This window comes from Scyliorhinus torazame, chromosome 2 (genome assembly GCF_047496885.1).
Source record: "Scyliorhinus torazame isolate Kashiwa2021f chromosome 2, sScyTor2.1, whole genome shotgun sequence".
In the NCBI taxonomy this organism is placed as follows: Eukaryota; Metazoa; Chordata; class Chondrichthyes; order Carcharhiniformes; family Scyliorhinidae; genus Scyliorhinus; species Scyliorhinus torazame.
The window spans coordinates 212,975,439-213,002,795 of record NC_092708.1 but is presented as its reverse complement, the minus strand read 5'-3'; the positions used below and the strand labels follow the sequence as shown (position 1 = coordinate 213,002,795).

The 27,357-nt window shown below is 44.7% G+C and overlaps 1 protein-coding gene across 2 annotated transcripts in view; it reads left to right on the top strand.

The window, feature by feature from the left end:
• The window catches only part of LOC140395520 (uncharacterized), a 1,079,902-nt gene that overhangs the window by 817,614 nt on the left and 234,931 nt on the right, over window positions 1–27,357 (top strand). For both annotated transcript variants that reach the window (XM_072483429.1, XM_072483418.1), the window contains one exon: window positions 21,408–21,453. In XM_072483429.1, the coding sequence (XP_072339530.1) occupies window positions 21,408–21,453 (46 nt within the window). The remainder of the gene's footprint in view (window positions 1–21,407; window positions 21,454–27,357) is intronic.

Sequence of the window (27,357 nt, the reverse complement as noted above, 5' to 3'; positions counted from 1 at the left end):
ATCCATTTTGCACAAACAGCAGAGATTGCAATTTTGCAATTTGCTTCCGGCACTTTGCGTGATCTACTGAGTTCTGTCTTTGTTCCATTGTGGAAATATGGAGTGCTCGTAGGGCTGCTTTTAAATCATTGCACTGTTTCAGCAATTTCTCAACTTGCTGTTCTGTTTCTTGTCTTACCAAGACCGCACGTTGCGTGTCCTGGTAGGCCTTATCATATTGCGTCTGAAAACTGTTCAAATGCGCGAGACAAGACTGATGCGCCCCCTTGGCATCATCCACCTCTCTGTCCCTTGCTGCTAACTGCTCTTTTAAATCTCGATTCTCTTTCTCTACCTCACTCATGTCTACCTCACTGGTTCTGTCTCTCTCCTTTATCTCTTTATCGAGCGTCCTAACGACCTCCTCTGTGCCTCGCAATGGTGCCAAACAGGACACGATTGCCATCGGCTTGCGAGCTTTCCCTAAGCTCTTCTTGTGGATCTCTGACAGGTTCTCCCACCAAGTATGTCCTATACTCCCGGGTCCTGTTTCCTCATTATCACAGAATTCACTCCAAAGGGGCATCCTTTCCCTTTGAGATATTTCCTGATCTCATCTTCCCAAACGGGACTACTGGTCGCTGCGACCTCGAATTCCTGGGGGTTCATAAGGCATTCAATTGCCTTCATTGCCATTCTCTCTATCTAGGATCTCTACTGAATTTGGAACAGGGGGTGATAAAGCGGTGATGTAAACACGGGTACGGCTTACGCTAATTTCCGGCCTACAAATCTCCCAACAGTTTTTCGCAACAAAATCTCTCAGGTTTACCTTATATCCCTGTTAGTACGCATGCATTAACACACTTCCGAATCTCGGAGGCTTGATCAGTACTGTTTTGACGCTTGTGATTTCTCTGTTCCCAATTGGATTCTCAATTCAAATTTTGTGTTCTCTCAGACTGGTTAGGCCACTTCTAAGTCGAGTCCTGTCAGATGTTGCCAGTAAATGTTGCTAACTTTTGGTTGGCTCTTAATTTGGCTCTGTTTAATCACGTTTGCTCAAGAGTCGCCAGGTATCTTTCGACACCGCCACAAGGTTCAGAACCGAATACTGATCAATGATTCGATACACCAGTTAGTAAGTTCAAAAGCAATGCTCATTTGTTTACACACCGTCAAATCTACTCATGCATAAACTCTACAAACTAAACTACCACTATTACTAAAGCCTATACTTAGCTTCGGGTGCCCACTCAGTCAGAGGAACAATGGCCATTTCTCGGTTCTGAGGCTGCTGGGTTGAGCTGTTTACAGGGTAGCAACTAGGATTGTGTATCTCATAGCGTGCGTTGACTTGGAACTTACTTGGTCTGCTTTAGCTGCTAGGCTGGTCTCTCTCTTCACTGAGAGCCAAAACCAAAGGAGGCAGATTCTCCCTTGGGGGATACCTTTTATACTGAAAAGGGCTTCGCGCGCTTTTGGGCGGGCCTTGAACTTGGCCTCAACTAATTGGGTCTTTCCCAATCATCTGTATCGATTTTCCTCCAATAGAGGGGTGGTTCCCTGATCCTGGTGACTGTTAGTCTGCTTTGTCTTAGCTTCTTCTGGCGCCGGGGTGTCTGTCCTAACATTGTGTATCTAAATGTTTCCCTTTTGTCCCTGGAGATGGCTCATTAGGATGTAGATTGTTTGGTAGTTTCTGTCCTGTCTGAGAGTTTAAGGTTCTAATCAACAGACAGAGCTTGCACCTGTTTGTTTCTTAGCAATGTCCAATTTTCCCTGCATTCTTTGCAAGTGTCCATTTTGTAATTGCGACGTGGCCACCCCAGATGGCTACACATGTGATCAGCCTGGTCGGGACACCACCACCCCCCTTCCCTGGCGCTCATTATCCATTGCCCCTCCTGGGCCAGCCTCTAGCCCGCGTCCCGCACTCCCTCAGGCCCGCCCTCGGAAAACCATGACGCCTGGCATCCTACCCCCCACTGATTCCCCTCCCCCTGCACCAACACTCCTCTGGTGCAAATAACAACATCAACATTCAAAGACCAAAAGAGACAAGACCAACCCCCACAGAAGAACAAAGGACAATGACCCCAGAGAGAAAACAAAACACCTCCTCCAAAGTTTAATGTCCTCCTTCTCCGGCCAGTCCATTGTCCCTGACAAACCCCATTGCTTCCTCCGGCGTCCCAAAATAATATTCTTGACCACTGTAGGTCACCTAAAGGCGAACTGGGTACAGCATCCCGATCTTCACCCCCTTCTTAAAGAAGGCAACCTTCACTCTGTTAAAGCCCACTCTCCTCTTGCCCAGCTCCGCACCCAGGTCCTGGTCTATTCGCTGCTCTCCCAGGTACACCGCCTCGTCTGCCTGGCCCACCTCAGGATCCGCCCCTTGTCCTGAAACCGGTGCAACCGCACCAATATCGCCCTTGGCGGCTCGTTGCCCTGCGGCTTCCTCATCAGTGCTCTGTGCGCATGGTCCACCTCCAGGAGCTGTTCGAAGACAGCCTCTCCCAGCAATTTCTCCAACATTCTGGCCACATATGAACCAAGTCCGCTTCCTCAGTGCTCTCTGGCAACCCCAGCACCTCAGGTTCTGTCTCCGGGAGCAGTTTTCCAGATCCTCCACCTTCTCATGAAGCCGCTTCTGCGCATCTCGCATCACCCCCATTCCGGCCACCACTGAAGTAAGCTGCTCCTCATGCTCCCCCACCATCTCCTGCACCTTCTGGATCGCCTGGATTTCAGACCCCAATCTCAGCTTCATATAGTCGATCCCGCCTTAAGCGGATCCACCGTCCTTGCCAGATCTTCCAGAGACTCCTTCCTCTGCTGGGTGAGCTTATCATTCAAGAGGTCCACCAGCTGCTCCATAGACCACTGAGATGGGCGGGCCGATTTCTTACCCTCTGCCATCTTCCCCAGTGTCGCAGACAAAGTTTCTCGCTCCAACAGCTCCTTTCGCCTAAAACCACTTCTGGTCGACGAATCCATCCACCGGTGAAACAAACTCTTCCTCCACCACTCCTGCACCTTTTTCCATCAAAACATCTGCATGTTAATGGGGAAAAGGTGCAAAAATACCGCCACAAGTGGGAGCTACCATTGTGCGGCCACTCACACCATGGCCGCCACCGGAAATCACAACACACATTTCCACAGAGCTACTAAAGGCATCTCCTACAACATTGTGCAAGATGTTCCAGCAGCGAATACAACGACAGCAGCATTGGAACAAACACAACTGAGAAGATCAACACATCTGCTGCTCGTTTTAGCCTTTCTTTAATTGCTCTTGTTCTATCACCTTTGCTCTTGAGTCGCCAGGTATCTTTCTGATACCGCCACATGGTTCAAGTCTGAGGAATGATCAATAATCCAACACACTGCTTAGTAAGAGTTAAATCAACGCACAATTATTATATACAGCAATCAATACTTATACATTAATTCTACTTCTAAGCTACTTCCTACAACTAACAGGCCAATACTTAACTTTGGAAATGGCCCACCAGGTCAGGGAAACGAATGGCCTTTCGTATGGGTTCTGAGCCTGCGGGATTCAAAGCTGGTGCAGGTCGATAGTCAGGAGTGCATATCTCGTAGCGAGCGTTGGAGTAAGACTTACTGTTTCTTGCGGCTGTTGTAGAGGGTCAGCAGAAGGGTCTCGAAGGGTGCGGAGAGGAGAAGAAGGAGGCTCAATTTGAACTTGGCCCCTATTCTTATAGTCCCCAGGGACTTCCCGCCTCTCGGGGCGGACCTTGTACCTGGCTCCAAGTGATTGGACTTGGTCCCAATCACTTGGTTCGATATTCTCCAATGCTGGAGCAATTCCTTGATCGATGGGCAGTTTCGAGGTGGTCATTCACCTCTCTTTGTGTAAGCTCCTGCTGGCGCCGAAAAGTCTGGGTTGGCTTTGTGTGTCTAATTTGTAGCATATTGTTCCCGGGGATTCCTAATTTATATGCAGGTGGCTGGTGTGTTGTTATGTTGATCGCTGCAGGTCTCGATTCTGTCTGGCCTCCCCAGAGGCGAATACACAGTTTTGCCTACTGCTGCCTGTTTGAGTCCTGTTGGCTGATTTTCCCATCAGCCTCTTCCGTTCGCCATTTTAAATCGGGGTTTGGCCATTCTAATCGGGAATTAGCCATTTTACATGGCTACACGTCTTAGAAAGAAACTGGACAGACTCAATTTGTGAACATTAAAAAATTGTTAACTTCTGGACAATAACAATGAAATCATGAAGAGCATGAACAACCATGTCCTGTAAATATGTTTGTACAAGTCTCCAAACAACTTCAAAGAAAGGGGATGTGAACATTGTGTGGTACATGAAGGGTTAGCAATTTAATGTGAATGCATCCAACCTCTAGATGGTGATCAAGAGCACACATGTGGATCAAGTGATACCCTTGATTCGGGGAGTAGTTGATGAAGCGGGTTAGAGAGTAGTCATGTTTTAAGAAGCTCTGTAGATAGAATCATAATTTAGTATAGCTGTAGTCTTGTAAATCTTAGCAATTCGCATCTATTTAGAATCATAGAATCGTAGAATTTACAGTGCACAAGGAGGCCATTCGACCCATCGAGTCTGCACCGGCTCTTGGAAAGAGCACCCTACACAAGGTCCACACCTCCACCCTATCCCCATAACCCAGTAACCCCACCCAACACTAAGGGCAATTTTGGACACTAAGGGCAATTTATCATGGCCAATCCACCTAACCTGCACATCTTTGGACTGTGGGAGGAAACCGGAGCACCCGGAGAAAACCCACGCACACATGGGGAGAATGTGCAGACTCCGCACAGACAGTGACCCAAGCCGGGAATCGAACCTGGGACCCTGGAGCTGTGAAGAAATTCTGCTAACCACTATGCTACTATGCTGTACTGTTAATAAACTAGCTTTGTTAAAAATGGAGCTTGATGTTCTTTGTGAGACACTACACTTCGAAGCCATCATCATACATGAAGTAAAGGATATTACAGCAATAACATCATCATTCCAAGTACTAATCCAAGCTCTAAGTTCATCTGCCTTATCTGTCACACTTCTCACATTGAAACAAATGCACTTCAGACCACCAGTCCCGTTGTGTTCAGCAACATCTCCCTGTCTGCTTTTCTTCTGAGTCTTACTAAGCTATTCTCTAGTTCCGTCTCAGATATTTCACCTTCTGACCTATTTCTCTAGTAACCACCCCCCTGCCCCACTAGTTTAAATCCTCCCGTGTGACACGAGCAAACCTTGTGGCCAGAATATTTATGCCCCTCCAGGTTAGATGCAACTCGTCCTTCTTGTACAGGTCCCACCTGCCCTTGAAGAGATCCCAATGGTCCAGATATCTGAAACCCTCCCTCCTCCTCCAGCTGTTTAGCCACGTGTTTAGCTGTAGTATCTTCCTATTTCTAGCCTCACTGGCACATGGCACAGGGAGTAATCCTGAGATTACAACCCTTGAGATCCTGTTTTTTAACTTTCTACCTAACTCCTTGGACTACTGCAGGAGAGGCACCGGAACGCCACAGCACCATGGACTCTCCACCCCAACGCCCCCCCCTGCCGCCGCCTCCTGTCCCTGGCGTATCGAGTGGGCAGAGGGCAGAACAGGCTGGTACCACACCACCTGGAACACATGAGCAGCAGCCAGGCCCATCCTAGCCGTGTCACCCCAGAATGCCAAAAGGGACACAGTCACAGGGCGGAAATCACAGCAGGCCACCTCCACGCCTGATCTGGCGATCCACCGAGTTGTAGCATGCCCAGAAGGCCAGAAAATTATACCTGTATATATGTTTGCACATTAGACACCTATTTATAATGTTACCACCTGCCTCGGAGCTTTGTCAGAAGGGTAAAAGGGGTAGGATGGTCTGGGTTGGCCGCAGAGGGGACGCGTGTGGGGAGGGGGGGGGGGGCGGCGGGGGGATTCGCAGAGGTTGGGCGTGGGCTTGGCTCAGAGACCGCACTTCAGTCAGCACTGATCATTCCGGTGCCCCACCCTCTCACCGTCCTCACCACCTCCACCCCAGGGATCCGCTGGCACCGTGAGATGAAATGGGCAGCTCGCATGCAGGGATCACCCAGGTGCACGGTGGAAAGTGCTACCATGGGCAGGTGTCAGACGTTGTCAAACGATGTGGAGCACCAGAGCTCATTGGAGAGCGGATCATCATCACCTTCCATCCCATGCACCAGACCCGCTGCCGTCGAGACGGGTTTCTGGAACAAACAGTCCCATCAATTGTCGCGATGCAGTCGCAGAGCCAGGGACTACATGAGGGTTTGTCGGTGACATCCAGCGTCCAACCACATGCAGGAGCAGGAAATGGCGCCATGCATGTCACACAGGTCAACACCGCACAGGCAACTAACCCAGGGCCCGCACCCTGTATTGTGGCAGTTATGTATCACAGAGAGGGTTGCAGGCTGGGGCTGAGGGGGGTGGGAGCATGGGGGAGATGGGACACGGTGTCCATGCCCCTAGCCAGTCCCCCCCCCCCCCCCCACCTCCCCCTCTCCCCCGGCATGCCGGTAAACCTTGAGGCGATCAGAGCATCCCGTGCGCATTGGCCCTGGCGCTCATGTTGTGCGGCCTCCTGTGTCTCGCCGGGCTCCATGTCCTGTCCATCCTTGCCCTTCCCTGCATCCTCCTCATCGTAGGAGGCCTGTCATTCATCCTCCTCCAGCAAGTCGCCCACTGCTGTGTGATGTGGTGGGCGCAGCAGGCCGCCACGATTTGGGCGACCCTCCCAGCGTCATACTGGAGGGCCCCTCCAGAGTGATCCAGGTGCCTTAACTGCATCTTCAGGACGCCCCTGTATGTTCCCCCCCTCCCCAATCCCTGTACCAATGGCCCCGTCCGAGCCCAGCACCTTTGGAGTCTCTGGCCCTGACGTCATCCCTGCTGCCAGGCGTACCGTCGGCTGGTGCTGCCCTTGCAAGTTGTTAGAAATTTAGCTGCTGTTGTATAAAGAGTCAAAAGTTCTGCTCCTTTTCACCAACACCTTTATTTCACTTCAACAGACTCTGCACAAATCTCTAACATCTCATCACCTTACACAAAGGCCACCTGAAGCCCCTTTACGTGTCAGTGTCAATTATTGGATACTTAACATAAATAAGACAACTAAGTGGAATGTCTCTTAACCCATTACTTAACAGTCTCCCCTTCCTTGGAGAAAAAATAATAATTAGGTGAAAACAAAATTACAAGAAACTCAAAAACACACGCACAATTTCCCCCCTACTTTTTGTAAGAAAAAAAACAGTCACAGAAACAGGCGCCCTTCATTACCAATATCCAAAGGTTTGTGAGCTAGCCCCTCTTTTTCTGAAACAGTCTGACAATTGAGAGCTACTGTCGACCCATTTAATTTTTGCTATTTCCCCTTTATCTGACATCTGCTTCAAACTTGCGATATCTACCCTTAACCTTTTTTCATTGATACTTTTTTTAGAGTGCACATTTTCCCACAGGGATTTATTGCCAATGTGACAGTCAATAGGTATATTACCCAAATCCCCTAATCCCAAACTTTCTGTCAATATCGGAGATATATGAAAGGCCATATATAAAAGGCCATATATAAAAGGCCATATCCAGGGCAGCATGGTAGCATTGTGGATAACACAATTTCTTCACAGCTCCAGGGTCCCAGGTTCGATTCCTGGCTTGGGTCACTGTGATTAAGCTGCCAGTCCTGTCCCTCCCTTAGCCATGTTTCAGTTATAAAAACTGTGCGGAGTCTGCACATTCCTCCCGTGTGTGCGTGGGTTTCCTCCGGGTGCTCCGGTTTCCTCCCACAGTCCAAAGATGTGCGGGTTAGGTGGATTGGCCATGCTAAATTGCCCATAGTGTCCAAAATTGCCCTTAGTGTTGGGTGGGGTTACTGGGTTATGGGGATAGGGTGGAGGTGTGGACCTTGGGTAGGGTGCTCTTTCCAAGAGCCGGTGCACACTCGATGGGCCGAATGGCCTCCTTCTGCACTGTAAATTCTATGTAAATCCTATGAATCATATCCACTGCCTCTACACGGCTTAAAGTCTCAGCAGCCAAAGTGCTTTTGACCACGCTCCTTATTTTCTTTGTTTCCCACTCAAGAGGGCAACATTTACCATTGTTCCCGTAAAAGGAAAATTATAAAACTTCCTGCGCTTGAAACCCCATCACATAAATTTGCATAGGACGCATCACTATAAACTATGAGTTTCAAGTGCCTAAGGTCACCTAAAACCGGGAACCTCAAAACACACTCCTGCATTTTTAGTTCGACCAACGCTTTATTTGCTCTTATTATGTCTTCCACTTTGGGATCATTCATTTATGTACTCAACTCTAAGACAGCAAAAGTCACATCCGGTCTAGTCTGTCTACCTAACCAATTCAGTTGCCCAATTAAATTTCGCAGTTGCTCTTTTTCCATCTTTGAAAGCATTGCGTCTTTTTGTGGAACCCGGCCACGGTTGATTGCTATTGGGCTGATGCTTTCCAAATAAGATTGCTGATGTAAAGTTGCCCCATACTTAGTCTGTCCGATTTCCAGTCCTATATATTTTTTATATCATAGAATTTACAGTGCAGAAGGAGGCCATTCGGCCCATCGAGTCTGCACTGGCTCTTGGAAAGAGCACCCCCTACCCAAGGTCAACACCTCCACCCTATCCCCAATTTTGGACACACTAAGGGCAATTTATCATGGCCAATCCACCTAACCTGCACATCTTTGGACTGTGGGAGGAAACCGGAGCACCCGGAGGAAACCCACGCACACACGGGGAGGATGTGCAGACGCCGCACAGACAGTGACCCAAGCCGGAATCAAACCTGGGACCCTGGAGCTGTGAAGCAATTGTGCTATCCACAATGCTACCGTACAGAACTTAGTCTGTCCGATTTCCAGTCCTATATATTTAAATGCACCAGAAGCCTGACTTCCAACTCTGAATTCTTTCCTCAAAACAGAGATTACAATAGCTTCAAAATCACTAGTCCCATCCCACAAAAAATCATCGACATGCATCATAAAGATGCCAGAAAGATTTCCTTTATAGTGCCAGTAAAACATTGCCGGATCTGCTTTCAACTGGCAACAGCCTAACTTTAACAAAACTGACCTTACCGAAAAGTACCAGACTCTAGATGCATCATTTAATGCATATACACATTTATTCAACTTCCAGAGTACCCCTTCCGTGTTAGTTACGTCTTTAGGAAGACGGAGAAAAATGCCTCTCTGGAGCTGAGCAAGAAGGCAGCTTTTCTATCTATAGATTTGCATTCCCATGCCTTTGTGGCTAATAGAGCCAAGAAGATCTTTAAAATAACCTTTCCTGCTGTAGGTGAATTTACCCTTAAATCCTGATCTTCTAAGTTTTTTTCACATCCCCTTGCCACAAGCCTAGCCTTTGCCTTATAAGTTCCATCCGGAAGAACCTTTTCTGTGCAAATCCATCAGTGGGATAGAGCTTGTTGTCCCCTATCCGGTACTTCCGTGTATACCCCAAATTCACTCCAACTATGCAGTTCTTGCTGTTTGGCATCTTTGATAACTTTGTCATCTAATTTCTTGGAAGCCACCAAAATCTCATGTGAATGTGGGCTTCTACTCCTATTAGTGTTCGTAGTCTTACCCATGTTCCGGGACCTTGATAAACTACGTCCCCTCTCCCGCCTGGTATCGTGTTCTGTACTGCTACTGCTTGATCTTTCCCTTCTGCTGTGGGATGTTCTTTCAATAGTTCTCGACCTTTTCCTGCAGACCTGTTCACTGTCCAATGTGCTATCTGAACTGGCATTGCGTTTCTGTGCCCTCCATTTTTGAACTTCGTGTTCCCAATCCATTGTCTTGACTCCTTCCCCTGAATGCTGAACATTCAACCAATGTTTATACTTTCCAGTGGCCTTCCCTGCTCTACTAATAATAGTTGCATCCATCCATTGACTAGACCCTTCAGGCAAGTATGTCACTTTTGTACCAACGTTTGGCAGTTGTCCTTTCGGAAAAATGGCCTGTTCCAATTCATCAGAGGTGATGTGTTCCTCTACAGAAACTCTGTCTATATCAGTTAACTGGTCCGCATAGTTCTGTAACACTTGCGTACCAGACTCCCCGATTCCTCGTCATGTCTGTCTGCTCTGTTTACATTTGAAAATTTGTAGTCTGTACCCATTATCCTTGATGAATGTACCCTAACAGTTTGATTGCCATGTTGCTAAATAATTGTTTTGCCATCTATGCCTATGATCTTCTCTGGGCCTTTCATTCATTAAAATTGTCTCTCTTATAGTATACTATGTCTCCTTGCTGAAAAACGGTATTTGATGGCCGTACATTATGCCTTAAAGCTCTGCGAATTCTTTCAGAGACTTCTGCTTCCAAAAAGGCTTTTGTACTGGTATGTAATGCATTTAAATGCTCTGCAAAGGCAGAGCTAATTGTAGTCCCTTCCCAAGCTGGAGCCTGGTCATCCAAAATGGATGGAATTTTAGGATTTCTACCAAATACTAATTGATAGGGATTATAGCCCCCAACCATCTGCAATGAATTCTTTGCATGTACCGCCCATGTTAAAGCTGAATTTAGCCTGCAATTTGGTCTATCTGCCAAAGTTTTCAGGAGCATGTCATCGATTACAGCATGGTTTCTTTCACAGACACCATTACTAAATGGGCTTTCCGCAGCTGCATTCATAACTGTGATATTCATGTTTTCACACATATCCCTAAACTCATCATCAGCAAATTCTCCCCCATTGTCTGTAAAGAATTTTGCCAGTGGGCCCATTGCTGTCCCTATCCATTTTTCCACGATTTGATCCAGAATTACTCTCTTTTCTTGACTTCGTACAATCGTTGATTGACTAAATCTGGTTGCTAAATCTACAAAATGCAAAATAAATATGCTATTCGCTTTATCCCAGATCTTAAGGTCCATGGCACAATATCGTTAAAATCCCTGGCCAAAGGTAGGGTTCCTATCAGTCATGCTGGTGTCCTTCTGTACTTCCTACAAACTTCACAGCGATCACTAACCTGTTCTATCAGTTTAGTATAGTCTTCATCCCTTACCCCTGCACCCTTTAATACATTTTTCATCCTCCGCGGAGACAGATGCACAAATTGCCTATGCAGTTTTAATACAAGCTTTTTATCAGCTGAAGTCCCATTTTCAACTGCCATTAACACATCCTTAACCACTCTACTTGAATATTATTTGTCAGTAATGGAATACAATAGTGTCCTGACTATGTAAATTGTAAGTCCACCGTCTTTCCAAAAACTGTTGCCTTATCCTGTTCCATATCCAGTTTCATGTGTGCTTTCTTCATCGACGGTCTGCTCAGAAGCAAAGGTATCATCTCACTTGATACAACATCCGTGCTGATGAAATGATTCACTCCGACAATATTGCAAGGGATCACCACTCTTTTCAGCGACTTCAGAGTATTATCATCCCCAAACCTGAAACTTGTGGAAGTTTCAAATTCCTTAACCTTGTTACAATTTTTAGGAGTCCAGGTAACATTTTAACCAGTCAGTTCCACATACAGTAGCTGTGCAGCCACTGTCCAATACAGCACAATTGAAGGATTCTGCAACCAACACCCTCATTACCGGCGTAAAACTGCTTGTTAATAGGACAATGCATTCTTTCTGGTCACTATCTTTTTCGATTCTTCGGACTCTTCCGTGTCATGTGTCGCTTCAAACTCTCTATCATAACGAGTTGGACAGTTGAAAGCATAATGGTATTGAGAGTCACATCGAAAACATTGATTTATCATACACCGTGCATTTCTGGGTTCATCTTCCTATTGTAGGTTCTAACTGGGTTTCTGTCTTCATAATTTCCGGGTCTCGATCTCCTTCTATAGTCTTGGAACCTGTTCATAGCCGTACGATTTCGCCATCCTGTTAGTAGTGTATCCTCCATATTCTGCTTAATTGCAGGCTGACCTATTTGGGTCATCAGAGCCATCGGAATCGAATGTTTCCCCAGAAACTTTTTTAAAGCTTCTGTCATCTGATCGAATAAGGTATCCTTATCCGCAAACTGAACTCCTGTCAAAACCAGGAGCCTATCCATGTTGCTCACTCGAGCACAGTCAAGTAATTTAAAGGCCAACACTGATTGTGGAAATTCCAGGTTGTATTTCTGCAGCCTTTTATATAGTCTGCCAAATTCCATTATATAGTGTTCAATGGAGTAATCCTTTATTTTCCGGAACCTATCAAAATCCGACCATGCTTCATACGCACTTAACAAGTCATCCTTCTTATAAATCTTATCCATATAATGTAATAAAGTCTGAAGACCTTCTTCTGAGTCTAACTCTTCCAATTCCAGCTGAGAAAACACTTTGCTCTGGATTTTACTGTCATAAGGTAGAGAAAGAGCCAATGCCATACCTTGTTTTCGCTTTCCCAAGGCAGTTATCTTAGTCCACATAACTACTGCACTTCGCCATTGGTCGTACAATGCCCTTTCAGAAAATAAGGGGGGATAGTCATATCCGGCCATCTTCATCCTAAGTTCAGCCATATATGTTTTTTTATTTTTCTTCTCACTCACTCCTTGGTTTGGTCTGGAAACGTTGAATCTTTCAACCCTTCACATTTGCACAGTAACCATCCCCTAATACCATTTGTTCGGTGTTTAGCTGCTGTTGTATAAAGAGTCAAAAGTTCTGCTCCTTTTCACCAACACCTTTATTTCACGTCAACAGACTCTGCACAAAACTCTAACATCACATCACCTGACACAAAGGCCACCTGAAGTCCCTTTACATATCAGTGTCAATTATTGGATACTTAATATAAATGAGACAACTAATTGGAATGTCTCTTAACCCATTACTTAACAAAGTAGTGTGCTCTGTGGCCCCCTTCCGTTGCCCCCTGTTTGGGCTACTGTGGGCATTGCCCTTGGATGGGATGCGTGATGCCCCACCCGGAGGCTGATGGCCAGTTGGGTCGGGGATATTGCGGAGGGTGGGGTGCGGGGTTGGTGGCTGAGGTTCGGGGGTGGTGGGGTGGGTCAGTGAGGTCTGGAGTCCGGGGGTTGATGGGCTGGGAGAGTGGGGGCTGGGGTGCGGGAGGAGGGACATCCATACAGCCGATGTCACTCTGCAGAACCAGGGGCCAACGTGGCTGGTCAGTGGGGTGGGCAGCCTTGCAGGTCGTGCCAATGGCAGTCTGTGCCTGGACACTGCCCAGTCCCGTGTGTGGTCACCCCGGCCCCACACAATATTCCCCCATTCTCTCCCCTTCCACCCCGGTGCTGGCAGGCCCCCCCACCCCACCCCATCCAGCCCGGCCACTGTCAGGACTGCCCATGGTTGTACCTCCCCATGCTCTTTCTCCCTCATCAGCCACGGCGCCTGTTTCTTGAATTTTAAAAGCACAAGTAAACCTCGTCATCGGGAATTCACCCCAGTGGAGGCGGAGAATCGAGGAGGTGCCGGAGAATACCGGGTCATGTCCACTAATGATATGCCAGCAGTGTCTGCTGTCTGGGCAGAGTGGAACGCATTGATGCTGCTGTCGAAGCACCGGAGAAATGTGATTTGCTGTGAAACCGACGCCCGACACGATTTTGGTGTCAAAACCGATCTTCTGGCCAATCACATTTGCCAATTCCGGTGTCAGCCGACGGAGGATCCCGTCCAGGATCCTTAAGGTGCTTGAAAGTGTAAATGCTGAGAGGATGTTTCCCCTCATGGGGGAATCTCGGACCAGAGGGCACAGTCTCAGAATAAAGGGGCGCCAGTTTGAGATTGAGGCGAGGAGGAATTTCTTCTCTCAAAGGGTTGAGTGTTTTTTGAATTCTTTGTCACATAGAGCTGTGGTGCAGAATCCTTGTATATTTTTAAGGCTGAGATAGGTATATTCTTGATCAGTAAGGGAATCAAGGGTTATAAGGAAAGAGCAGGGTAGTTATGTGAGCGATATCAGATCAGCCATGATCCTATTGAATGGCAGAGCAGGTCCGAGGGGCCAAAAGGCCAACTCCTGTTCCTATTTCTTTTCGTCTTACTGACGGCCTTCCCATGCTGCCACCAATTGAGATCCTTAAGTTGCCAATTAATATCCTCTGATATGTCTCAACCTGCTGCTGCTGGGAGGTTCGGATTGCAGGCAGCACAAAAGGTCAATATGATGTGTCTGCTTATGGGCTCCTGGAACGGAGGGGGACGAAGAGGGAGGCTTTATGGGGTCCTTCATTCAAAGGCCTAATTGTGTGGATCCAATAATGCTAAGATGAAGGGCCCACTGAGAGGCATCTCCCTCTGCCCTTGCTGCCAACCACTGCCTCTAATTGGCCGGCAAACTTCTGCAAACCCCGGGGGAAGGTCGGTTGCTGGTATGTCAGGGACTTCAAAGGTAGTAATCTCTGGATTACCACCAATGCCACATGCTAGTGAGAGTAGACACAGGAAGAAAGCAAAGGCCAATGTATGGCTTGAAAAAATGGTGCAGGAGGGAAGGCTTCAAGTTCTTGGGGAATTGTTCCAGTTCTAGGGCAGAAAACACTTCTTCAAAAGGGATCGGTTGTACTGTAACAGGACTGGGCCCAATGTGGTTGTGGAGAAGTTCATTGGTTTGACAGAAGCATTTAAACTAAATTTGCAGGAGGACACCAGAATGTAGAAGTAGGAAAGTGGAATAAGATGAAGAAAGTTAGAATAACAGGCAGTGCCAGAGTAAAGAATAGTTCTATATCAGGTAGAAGCTGTCTTTGGGGTAGAGAAGTCATAGTTCAAGCACAGACAAGGTATATTCCAACAAAGTGGGATCTCCATGGATGGCAAAAGAGATGGAGATGAAGATAAGGAAGGAAAAATGCTGATGACAGATGTCAAGTAAAAAATATGATTGAGAACGAGGCTGACTATAGAAGACTCAGAGGCTTAGTAAGAAAACATATAAGAGAGAATATGAAAAGAGACTAGCAGCACATGTAAGATGGAATCCAAAAAGGCCAATTAGGGGCAATAAAGGGAATTCACACATCCTGATATTTGGCCCATAACTTCCAGCTAGCGGCGGGAAGCCATGGGCCTCCAATTTTAAAAGGGAAAAATGTGCACTTACCTGCGCTCGGATAATGGGGTGAACCTTCCCCTCAGTGTGGCAGCTTCGGACCACCACTGCCCCTCTGGACAGGCGCCAGCGTGGTACAGGTGGCGTGCAGCCCTGCCCCTTTATGACAGGGTCAGCTTGGGAACGGCCATTGCAAACAGGTATTTAAACTGCTGATTTAGATTGAAGACAACAGACAACATGTTTAACAAGTGTTTTAAAGGAATGCAGATTTTTTGATCAGTTTTTTTGCTCTTTCTTTTATGCAGGCATTGCTGTTGTTATTGATTCTTTTAAAATCATTTTTTACAATGAAAGGTGATTATTTAAAAGTGAACGTAGGTTTGGTTTAATGTGTGAAACTATTTAAATCTGTACGATATTATTATTTAACTTTACATGTGGCATGCTTAAAAGTGTTTGTATGTTTTCATTTAGATTATGGTCAAAAGATTTTAAAAGCGCCCCAGGGTGTTTTGCTCTCATTGTCCTTGTAACATCTGAATTTTTTTTTGATTTGTGTTATAGAATCATAGAACCACTGCAGTGCAGTCGAAAGCTATTTGGCCCATCGAGTCTGCACTGACATTCTGAAAGAGCACCCTACCCAGGCCCTTGCCCCTGCCCTATCCCCGTAGCCGCACCTAACCTTTCGAGACTAAAGGACAAATTAGCAAGGCCAATCCACCTAACCTGCACACCTTTTGACTGTGGGAGGAAACAACAGAATCCAGACGAAACGGTGGCAGCATGGTGGCACAGTGGTTAGCACTGCTGCCTCACAGCGCCAGAGACCCGGGTTCAATTCTGGCCTTGGGTGACAGTCTGTGTGGACTTTGTACGTTCTTCCGTGTCTGACTGGATTTCCTCTGGGTGCTCTGGTTTCTTCCCACAGTCCAAAGATGTGCAGGTCCGGTGGATTGGTCATGCTAATTTGCCCCTTGGTGTCCAAGGATGTTCAGGTTAGGTTCCGAGGATAGGCGGAGGAGTGGTCCCAGGTAGGGTACTCTTTCAGAGGGTTTGTTCAGACTCGATGGGCCAAATGGCCTCCTTCTGCACTGTAGGAATTCTATGGTTCTATTCTGTGGATCTAGGAAACCCATGCAGACACGGGGAGAAGTGCAAACACCAGTCACCCAAGGTCCGAATTGAACCCAGGTCCCCAGTGTTATGAGGCAGCAGTGCCAACTAGTGTGCCATCGTATTACCTGTGTTATTATGTTTCTGCCTTTTTACTTCAATCTTATTCATTTATAATTATCTCATAATTAAAAAGTTGTGTTTTGATGTTTCAGTAAGACATTGGAGAAGCTTGTAAAGTTTAATGTAACACATTTATTAATAAAAATAATTTTATAAATGCAAAACTTTGAAACCAGTTAACATTTAACTAACATTTATCTTTATTAGCTGAACAATGACATTAAACTACCTCAACTTTTACAAATTTCTTGCAGTAAAATATTTTTCTCACGTAAACACAATAGTCAATAAAATATATTTTCCCACATAAACATAATGGTTCTGATTATTTGTAAAGGAGGGGGGAAGGGGAGAGTTTTAACATATCAATTGTTAATGTTAAAACTCAACGTCTGAAAGCAGCAGCTGCTGAAGTACAGTATCCTGGCACACATCACCTCTGACATCATTTTGGGTTGTCCTTTGGCAATACACTCTCAGCAGTGGGTAATTGATTTGCTGCAATACCTGTCAGACAGATTGTTCACATAGCTCACAGGACGCTTGTATATGTCAACTTAAGGTATTAAACATTTTTTAAGCATTTGAACTAATCACTGACACTTGTAAGGACAAAGACTCTTAAACGACACTGCTTAAAATACATTGCAAAATCCACATGTACTTTAGCTCTGAATCAGTTGGGAGGACAGGCATGCTAATATTAGTGTCCTTGAAGGAATCAATAGCACCAATATCGAGGCCATGATTATCCAAAACCAACTCTGCTGGACCGCACAAATACTTAGAATGTCAGGGTCCCGACTGCCAAAGCAAATCTTCTTCATCCAGCTCAAGGAATGATCCCAGACAGGGGGAGGTCAATGCAAACTCAAAGACACCTTGAAGGCTGACCTCAAGAAATGGAACATAGGCATCAATGCCTGAAAGACCTTTGCTCAGAAGAGACCTGCTTGTAGGAACCTTTTGATTGAAGGGTCACAATTCTTTGAGAACACCTGATGGCAAGAGGAGGCCCAGAAAAGGAGCCTGAGAAAGGATTACCCACGACCTAGAATCTAATGATCGATCCCACCTTTTGGAAACTCCTGCCAAGTGAGTGACTGAAGATGCAGCTCTAGGATCGGGCACATCAGCCATGCAAGGACCCACAGAATCCGGGAATAGTAACACAGAGTATCTTAAGTGGACAGCCATACTCTTTAGCGAGTGATCGCCGCATCCTATCCATTATAGCTCCTTTAATGGAATTAACATCCTCATGACAAACCAAAATTTGAAAAATATATCTTCCTTTCACTTTATTTGCATTTTAAATATATTTATAAACACTAAACACTAATAATGTAAAACATTAACCTACCAAAAAAAGGTCTCCTGCTTCTGTTAGATTATCCTATACCGAAAAATAAAAATGCAAATAAAAAGGTATAAAACGGTACCTAACAGCGAGGCAAGTGGCCCAAGTTAGCATTGTATCTGCATTTTTAATTCAGCAGCTCCAGCGCAGCGCATGGCTTCAAGCAGGGAAAAATAGCCGGCCAGGAGTTTGAATGGCACACGATTCCAGCATGCATGCCTGTATGCCCGCACATCTCAGTTGTCACGCCGCAAATGTGTAACAGTCCAGCGACTTAAGTTGCTAACCCGAGAGGAAGTTATGAGCCATTCAATATTTGCAGATGAAACAAAACTTGGAAGAATTGTGAACTGTGAGGGGAATAGTCTAGAACTTCAAAAGAACATAGGATGGTGGGTGGAATGAGTGGACATGTGACAGATTAAATTAAATGCACAGAAGTGTGAAGTGATTGATTTAGGTAGGAAGAATGCAGAGATATAAGATAAAGGGTATGATTCCAAAGGAGGTGCAGGAGTAGAGGGACCTGGGAGCATATGTGTATAAGTCATTGAAGGTCATAGGACATGTTGAGAGTGGGATAAATAAAGCATACAGAATCCTAGGCTTTATTAATGGGACATTGAGTTTAAAAGCAAAGATGTTTGTTAAACTCATTTAGAACATTGCTTTTGCCTCAACTGGAGTATTGTGTCCATTTTTCAGCACTGCACTTTAGGTAAGATATGAAGGCATGAGATAAAATGGAGAAAAGATTCATGTGAATGGTCCCAAAGATGAGGAACTTCAGTCAGGAAATTTGATATAACTACTTAAAATCAAGAGGTGTCTGGACAGCATAGATAGGGAAATAATTTTTCCTTTGGTGGATGGATCATGAACCAGAGGGTACAGACATAAAATAATTAGCAATAAAAGCAATGGTTACATGAGGAAATGATTTTTGATGCGGTGCATGTTAGGATCTGGATTGCATTACCTCAGAAGAAGGCTCAATTGAGGAATTCAAGAGGAATTGGATCATTTGAAAAGGAAGAGTGTGCAAGGCCCTGTGTGCCGGCACAGAAATGAAATGAAAATCGTTTATTGTCACAAGTAGGCTTCAAATGAAGTTACTGTGAAAAGCCCCTAGTCGCCACATTCCGGTGCCTGTTCGGGGAGGCTGTTACGGGAATTGAACCGTGCTGCTGGCCTGCCTTGGTCTGCTTTCAAAGCCAGCGATTTAGCCCTGATCGAAAGGCCTCCTTCTGTGCTGTAACAATTCTGTGATTCTGTCAAGTGCCTGTGTAGCACAAGATGCAGTTAGTTTATCTTTCCAAAAAGAGGGAACGTGTGGGTCTTGTTGGTTGTCTAGCCAACGGCTGAGACCGCAGCCACCTCGACAAAATTCCATTTATTGAGTGACATTTGCAATTTGTATATCTGATGGCAGATTTTTTGAATCTAGAGAGCTTTGAAAACTTTTAATAAATGCACCTGTAGTTCCCCCATCTGCTTTTTTTATTATTGCAGGTTGGAAACATCAGGTTCTGGAGATTTGTCGATTTTAGTTTCTCTTATTTTCTCCATTAGCATTTTTTAAAGCTTACATTAAATCCACTAATATCTTCCTTGTGACTTATTTTTAGGTTCCCTCACACCTCTGATATTTAGACCTCTATCTCAATTGTGAAAATAGAGTACTCAGCAAACAAAATCAGTCATTTTCCACTGTCGTCTCACCTGTGTCTATCTTTAATGGGCTGATATTTACTTTCACTACTCCCTTAATCTTAATATATTTATGCAAACCCTGTTAACTTTGATACCTTTGCCATTTTTTTCCTCAGAAATAATTTATGCACCTTTATTGGTTTCTTTGTGTTCCTTTGTTGTTTTCTGTGGCTTTCTGAGTGCATTGGATTTCGAATTTCAATGTACTTTCCTTTTACAACAATACCTTGCATTTATATTGCACCTTAAACATGCTAAAAGGCCTCAAGGCTTCACCGGAGCATGATGAAGGAAACATTTGACACCCAATCACATGACACGATACTAAGGCGATGACCAGTGGTTCGGCAAGGATATAGGTTTTAAGAAGTGTCTTAAAGAAAGAAAGGGAGATGCAGAGGCGGAAAGGTTTAGGTAGGGAATCCCTGCGTTTAGGGACAAGGCAGCTTGTGGAACAATTAAAATAGAAAATACTCAAGAGGTCAGAATTAGATGATAACAGAAAGCTGTGGCAAGGCCAAGGAAGGATTTGAAAATAAGGATGAGAATTTTAAAATCAATGTGTTACTTGAGCGAGAACATCAGCATGCATTAGAGTGATGGGTGAATAGGACTTTGCTTGAGTATGGATATGGGCAGCAGAGTTTAGGATGATCTCAGGTTTATAGAGGGTAGTCAGGAATGCATTGAAATAGTCATGTCTGGAGGTAACAAAGGCATGGATGAGGGTTTCAACAACAGATCAACTGAAGCAAGAGCAAATGGGTGATGTTTCAGAGGTGGAAATAGGTAGTTTTAGTAATGATGCAGCTATGTAGTCAGAGGTTTGTGTGTAGTCTGACCCGGCCTCAGATACTTGTCAGGGATAGAGATGTCACAAAGTTTTACCAATCACCGATGGCGAGAACGGAGACAGGGTGGTAAAACAGCCGGGAGAAATGTCATGGTCCCAGTGCACCTTGTTTCTCTTGGTTCCCATTCCTCTGCCACGTTAGTTTATAACCTTCCCAGTAGCATTAGCAAACCACCTCACGAGGACATTGGCCTCAGTTCTGTTGAGTAACAACTTGCCTGACCTGTATAGGTTCCATATATGGAATTATACTGGTCCCAATGTCATAATTATTTTTTTAAAAATTTGATCCTGTGTTGATTGACCATGGTTGCTTAACTACACAAGTTGTGTTTTTTGCCTTTGTGGAAGTATGTGTGAAATGAAATGCCCAGTTGTAATTGTCACTGTGTTCAGCAAGGACTTAAACAACTGACAAAGATTAACCCAATAAGATAAGCAACTTATCTCTGGCACACCAGGCCTTGGTTTTACAGCTGGGAGCAAAGAGCTTCATGTTCTGAGCCAGAAGGACATAAAATCTACTTAGTCATTAGTTTGGGATTATTACATCCATGCGCATCACACAAAATCACTCCCATTTTCTATCAGGTTCACATGAAGCTTAGTCTCAGATATCATAAGTGCTTGAATAATTTCTGCATGCCCAAGACTCATGTAGTCCATGGAAGGTATAGGGACTTGAAAATCAAACAACAGTTTGAGCTTTAAACCTCTTTGTCAACTTAAATTATTTCAACTTAAGCAACTCTATGTTTGTCCTAACTTTACATAGAATTGTAACAATGTGTTTCAAGGATGGCTTTGATAGGCAAGGTTTCTGTTGTGCTGTGATACTCAGTTAATGGTTATCAGATCTATGTGTAGATCTTTGCTCATCCCGATCAGCATTTCCCATGTGCAACCTTCCAAGGGCAGGATTGTATTCATGTTCTTTATAGCTCCATTCATTTCATTTGCTTAATAGATATTTTTAAATTCTTTTACGACTACCAGGATAAAAATTAATATAACTTGGCTTTACACTGATAATGCAAGCCGAGAGAATTTAAATGACAAAAAAGATAATCGTTTTTCATTAACGAGAATAAAAAAGCTGAAATTGAAATATGTTACTGGCGTGCAGCCAATTTTCTATGGTGTATTCGAGTAGCAGGATTTTAATCGAAAAATCATCCTTTTTGTCCTTTTCTTTCAGGGAAGTACCTTTGATAGCAAGCGAAGAGTCTGCACTGCCAAAACCTGTAAGTAAAATAGCAGCACATTCCTAAATGAACTGTATAAAGGCTGGTTTTATGACACATTTAATATAGGAATAACTAACATTTAAAGCTTCCTCTGTGGAATCTTTTCTCTAGATTTATTTGTCCTGGTATTGACAATGGCTATTCATATTACAGAGAAACCAATATTGATACAAGGGGCGGGCATGTTCGGCGATCGGGCAGAAAATGGGCTCCGACGCCAAAATCGGGCCCTGCGCCGGTTTGACCCCAGTCCGCCATGCTCCGCCTCCTCCAAAATGGTGTTATTGTGTCACGCACCGTTTCAGCGCCATTGGCCGGCCCACATGCAATGCTCCGCCCCCGATGGGCTGAGTTCCCGATGGCGCGGGACACATATGGTCTGAGCCGGCGTGCCGGTTACGGATTGTGTCCAGCGCCGCCACACTCGGCCGGTGTCCATTCCGCTGCCTGGTGGAGGTGGGGGGGGGCATCTGCTGGAGCTGAGGGGACTGGTGGGGGGTGGCCAGGGGGCCATGTTGTATGGCGCGACCGGTGCAGGTCGTCAGCCGTGCGCCCGACCATTTTCCGCCCGTTTTCGGCGTAGATGGCACGGGTTTCAGTCAGCGCTGGTGCTCGCCCCTCACCGGTACCTGAATCGGTGAGGGGCTGACGCCAAATTTTTTGTCATGAAAATTGCACATTATACGCTGGCATCAGCACTTAACCTCCAGAATGGAGAATCCAGCCCAATATTTTGACACCTGGTTCTCTTCATTGCTGTACCACACTGTTCCTCTTGGTAGAAAAATGGACTGCAAATTGCCCCACGGCTTCCATTGCCAATACTGCTCCTTGGCTCAAACAAGAGCAGGGGCAGAGATTAAACACTGTTTTATTTCCTTTCCATATACAGGTTTTGCGCAATCACTAAGCAAACAAGGCAGTCACTTAAGAGGCAGAATTGAGGGGGTGGGGTGGGGAGGGGTGGGGGTGGTGTGGGGGGGAACTAGGGTTGGGAAAATAAATACTGAACTCAAAATATGTATGTAATGATATGTATATAGGTACGCCAGTTAAGGGTTAATTATTACATCTCAGTGTAATTCAAACACTAGAGGGCACCATCAGTTCCCAGTATAAATATCAGGTCTCAGGGAATCTTGGGTAGTGTCTTAGTAGTGTTAGCAGAGAATTATTGAGCACAGCTCAGGGAGTAGTTTACATTAGAGAGACGTAGCACGACTACATCACTAGTTAATATTAGATTATGGATTACTGTTTAGCAGACTCAGTCTTACTTTATTAGTAGTTACAGCTCTGTAGTGTGTGTGAACTCTATTTAATTTAATCGTTATTCAATAAATTAGTTTTGCTTCAATCTAAAGATTGATGGTTTCTTTATCATCAACTCATCCGACTGTTCTGGCTCACAAGGCAAAGAATAACAACATATTACCACAAAGTGTAATATAACATGATACCAGGTATGTCTACTGTTGCTAATTGGCATAGTTTAGTAAGAATCTAGTACAGAAAACTAAGAAGCTATTTGAATCACGAAGCACCAACCTGTGACTACAGAACTTCGACGAATCCAGGACTGATGGACAAAGCTCAAGCTCCACGACAATTCTGGATCATTGGTAAACTTGATGTTAATTGGAGCGTGTTCAAGCAGCAATTTCACATTCATTTAGAGGCTTCCGATTTAGGTAATGCTACCGATGCTCGTAAAATTGCTCTTCTACTAACTAAGGCTGGTCCACATGCCATCAAAATCTATAACTCTTTCCAATATACAACGGATCAAGATAAAACTAAGTTTGAAGTAATAATTGCAAAGTTTGATCAGCATTGCAAGATTCAAACAAATGAAACTTTTGAGCTTTTATTTTGAACAAGAGAATGCAAAACAAGGTGAATCAACTGATTGCTTTGATACTGATCTTAGACCGCTAACTCAATCTTGTAACTTCTCAGTATTGAATAATTCAATGATTAGAGACCAAATAGTCTTTGGTATAATTGATGAAAAGCTCAGAGAACGATTGCTAAGGCAAAAGTATCTCACGCTTGAAAATGCCATTTAAATGTATTGTTTATATCAGTTATCGAAAAGTCAGTACCATGAATATTTTCTCTGTGAAAAGGGTGTGAAAACAAACCGCGAGGTAGAGTGTGTTAAGGCAGTGATGCAGATGAAGAAGATGTGCGTTTCGGACGGACAGCAGCCATCTTGCGCGCGCGCATTCTAATCCTACACATGCACACTTCTTTAAAAGGTATGGAACCGCCCACGATCAAAGAAAATGCCCTGCTCGAGGAAAGCAATGCCCACAATGTGGCAAGCAAAACTACTTAGCTGCTCAGTGCAGATCCACACACGCATTTAAATCTGTGAAGTCAAAATCAAGACAGATTAATGTGAGAAGTGTAGATTCAAAGGAAGAAGGTTTTGAAACAAATTTCTCCAGTGATCCAGATGCGTATTCTTTGGAAGACTCTTTCTTTGTCGCCATCATAGAGAAGTATGATAGAACCACAAAAGTATGATCACCTGATCAAAAGTGTGCTACGACCGGATGCCAAACCTGTAGTTCATCATCCGAGACGAGTTCCTGCTCCACTTCGAGAGAGATTGAAACTTGAACTGGCAAGATTACAACATCAAGGCATTATATCATGAATCACTGAACCGACTGACTGGATCTGCTCCATGGTTTGTGTGAAGAAACCTTCTGGTGATCTGAGGATATGCATAGACCCCAAGGACCTCAACAAGAATATTAAGAGGGAGCACTATCCCATTCCCAAGAGAGAGGAAATCACGAATGAAATGGCTAACGCACAAATCTTTTCCAAATTGGATGCATCAAGAGGATTCTGACAGATGCAACTTGATGAATCTAGTAGAATGTACTTTCAACACGCCTTTTGGCAGGTTCTCTTTTAACAGGCTGCCATTTGGGATCATCTCAGCTTCTGAGATTTTCCATCGTATTATGGAACAGATGACTGAGGGTATCGAAGGTGTTCGTGTATATGTGGATGATATAATCATTTGGTCATCGACCTGATGTCATGGGACTGTCCTTTTAAGAAGTGTTTTTGTCTTATTATTTGGCTTCAGTGCTGTCATTGTGTGGGTGGAGCTGGGCTGTGTCTCTGGGAGTTGGTTTTACTTTCGCTTTGGTTTGGGGCTGTTTTGTGGCTCTGAGTTTTTTTGCTTTCATTTTCACATTTGGCTGCCTTACTCAGAAAGAAAAGTACCTTGCAGTGTCTCTCTATCTTCATTTTAAAAGCTGTGTCCAGATTACTTGATAACTTAAAAGTGATAACACTTTTCTGGAAGAAATTCAAACCTGCTGTTTTGGAAAGGAAACAGGAGCAACCAAACCAGGTCTTGAGTGCTGTGGGCTGGGCCACACCTTTGAAAAGGGGTTTCTGGTTTATGGGATCTTGTGATTAAATTGAAACAGTTAAAGGAGGGAATTTATTAAGGGTGATACATAGAGTCCCCAAAGCTGTGTGGGGCATTTATGTTTGTAGTTGATAAAAATGCTTACTGTGTGTGTTTATAAAAATGTTAACTAAATTCGTAGAATAAAGCTTGTTTTTGATTAAAAGCGCTTCAGGCCTCTATTGAATAACATCTGAAAGGTAGGCCCTTGTGCTCATCGTAACCAAAATTAACAAACAGTTGTAGGATCAGATGAATTCCATAATATACTTTGGAGGTTTCTAAACCCTGGCCCATAACACTGAGAAGAACACACCTCAAGATTACTCAAGGTCTTTCAAAGAGTGCACAAGTATGGTTTGAAACTCAATAAAACCAATTGTAGTTTTGGTATTTCGACTCTGAAGTTCCATGGAGACAAGATTTCTGAACATGGTGTGCGACCTGACAATCTGTGCATACCGATGTTCTATTGGTGTCATTGCTCTGGATGCGTACGCATCAGGTAACCCGGCGCTGGTCCGGCGATTTTCCGGGACCTGAGAATCGGCGTGATCGCGGAGTACTCTGCGCAGTTGGGGGCCCATTGACAGAGGCCAGCCTAGCGATCCTCCACTCCCGACCTGCCGAGTTCCCGACGATGTGGAACTAACCTGCTATTGCCGGTCGGGATGCTTGCGTGGCGGCTGCGGACTCGGTCCGCGGCCACCCTGGTGTGGGGGCAGGGGGATCGGACATCAGGGAGGGTCTTATAGGCAGCTCTGGGACAGATCCATGCAGTCAGATGCTCAGGCGCGTGGCCGATCCGGGGGGGGGGGGTCTAATTTTTATGTGTGACTCCGCGGTCCGAATCCGTCTTGGCGCTCGGCACAGCCGCTGGAACCGCTGCCGTGCATATGCGTAGACTCAAAACCAGAAGAGCGGGGGCCCGTATCCGCAGCTAAAGCTGCGTGAATTACTCTGGGTCCCTTCCAGCCCCTGTAGGGCAATGATTCAGCTCATCTTTTTTCCAGGAATCTCCAGAGTAAAACGGCAGCATTTCTACGCCGGCGTGGAGACATAGTCCCATTTTGGAAGACTCCAGCCCATGGTATTCCAACCACTGTCATGTCTGACAATGGGCCGTGCTTCGACTGTAATGAATGGGACGAATTATCTCGAGAATACACACTACAGAGCTATAACTACTAATAACTTCGCTCACATCACGTTGAGTCCACATTATCCTCAATCAAATGGTAAAGTGGAGAAAGGAGTCCAAATCATCAAACAACTTCTTAACAAAGCTTTCGATTCTCGTTCAGATATCAATCTAGCGTTACTATCATCTAGAGCGACTCCGCTTTCGACTGGTTTGTCACCTGCACAGATTTTAACGAATAGAGATTTTAGAACTACTCTACCATCTATGTCTCTACCAAATCCAGAACATCTGCCGGTGATACAGAAGATAAAACATCAGCAAGAACGAGAATGTATTATGACCAGCATGCAACCACTCTGGACTCACTGCTTCCGGATGATACCGTCAGGATCAAAGTACCTGATGGAGATTGGTCAGCTCCAGCTAAAGTTATCAGACAAACTCCACCACGTTCTTATATTGTTTAGACAGCTGCTGGAACAATAGTTTGACGCAATCGTCGAGCACTACTAAAAATCAAACAACACAATAACATCTTTCCAGATCTACAACTCCATCAATGTATTTTCCATGATACTATGGCAAATTCTCAAGTTCGTGAAGATTCACAGAGGACTGTAAAAACTTCTACGTCACCACGTCATCTTTTGAAGAAGATCTACCAGGAAAAGAAGAAAGCCGAACAGACTAGATTTGTGAATCGTTTCCAGTGAATTTTGTTTTCATTATTGATTTTTCACTATGTTACAAAGTTACATACACATCATGTATTGTAATAATAGTATACATTTTTCTTTGTTGCACATAGAAATGAAATGTAAAACAAAAAGGGGGATGTAATGGTATGTTTCTAGGTACACCAGTGAAGGGTTAATTATTACATCTCAGTATAATTTAAACACTAGAGGGCAACACCAGTTCCCAGTATAAACATCAGATCTCAGGGAATCTTGGGTCGTGTCTTAGTAGTGTCAGCAGAGAAGTATTGAGCACAGCTCAGGGAGTAGTTTATATTAGAGAGACGTAGCACGACTACATCACTAGTTAATACTAGATTATAGATTACTGTTTAAGAGACTCAGTCTTACTTTATTAGTAGTTATAGCTCTGTAGTGTGTGCGAACTCTATTTAATTTAATCGTTATTTAATAAATTAGTTTTGCTTCAATCTAAAGATTGGTGGTTTCTTTATCATCAACTCACCCGAGAATTCTGGATCACAAGGCAAAGAATAACGACAAATTACCACAAAGTGTAATATAACAACATACGGCGGGATTCTCCCGCTCTTGGCGCGATGGCCTGACCCCGGCTTCAA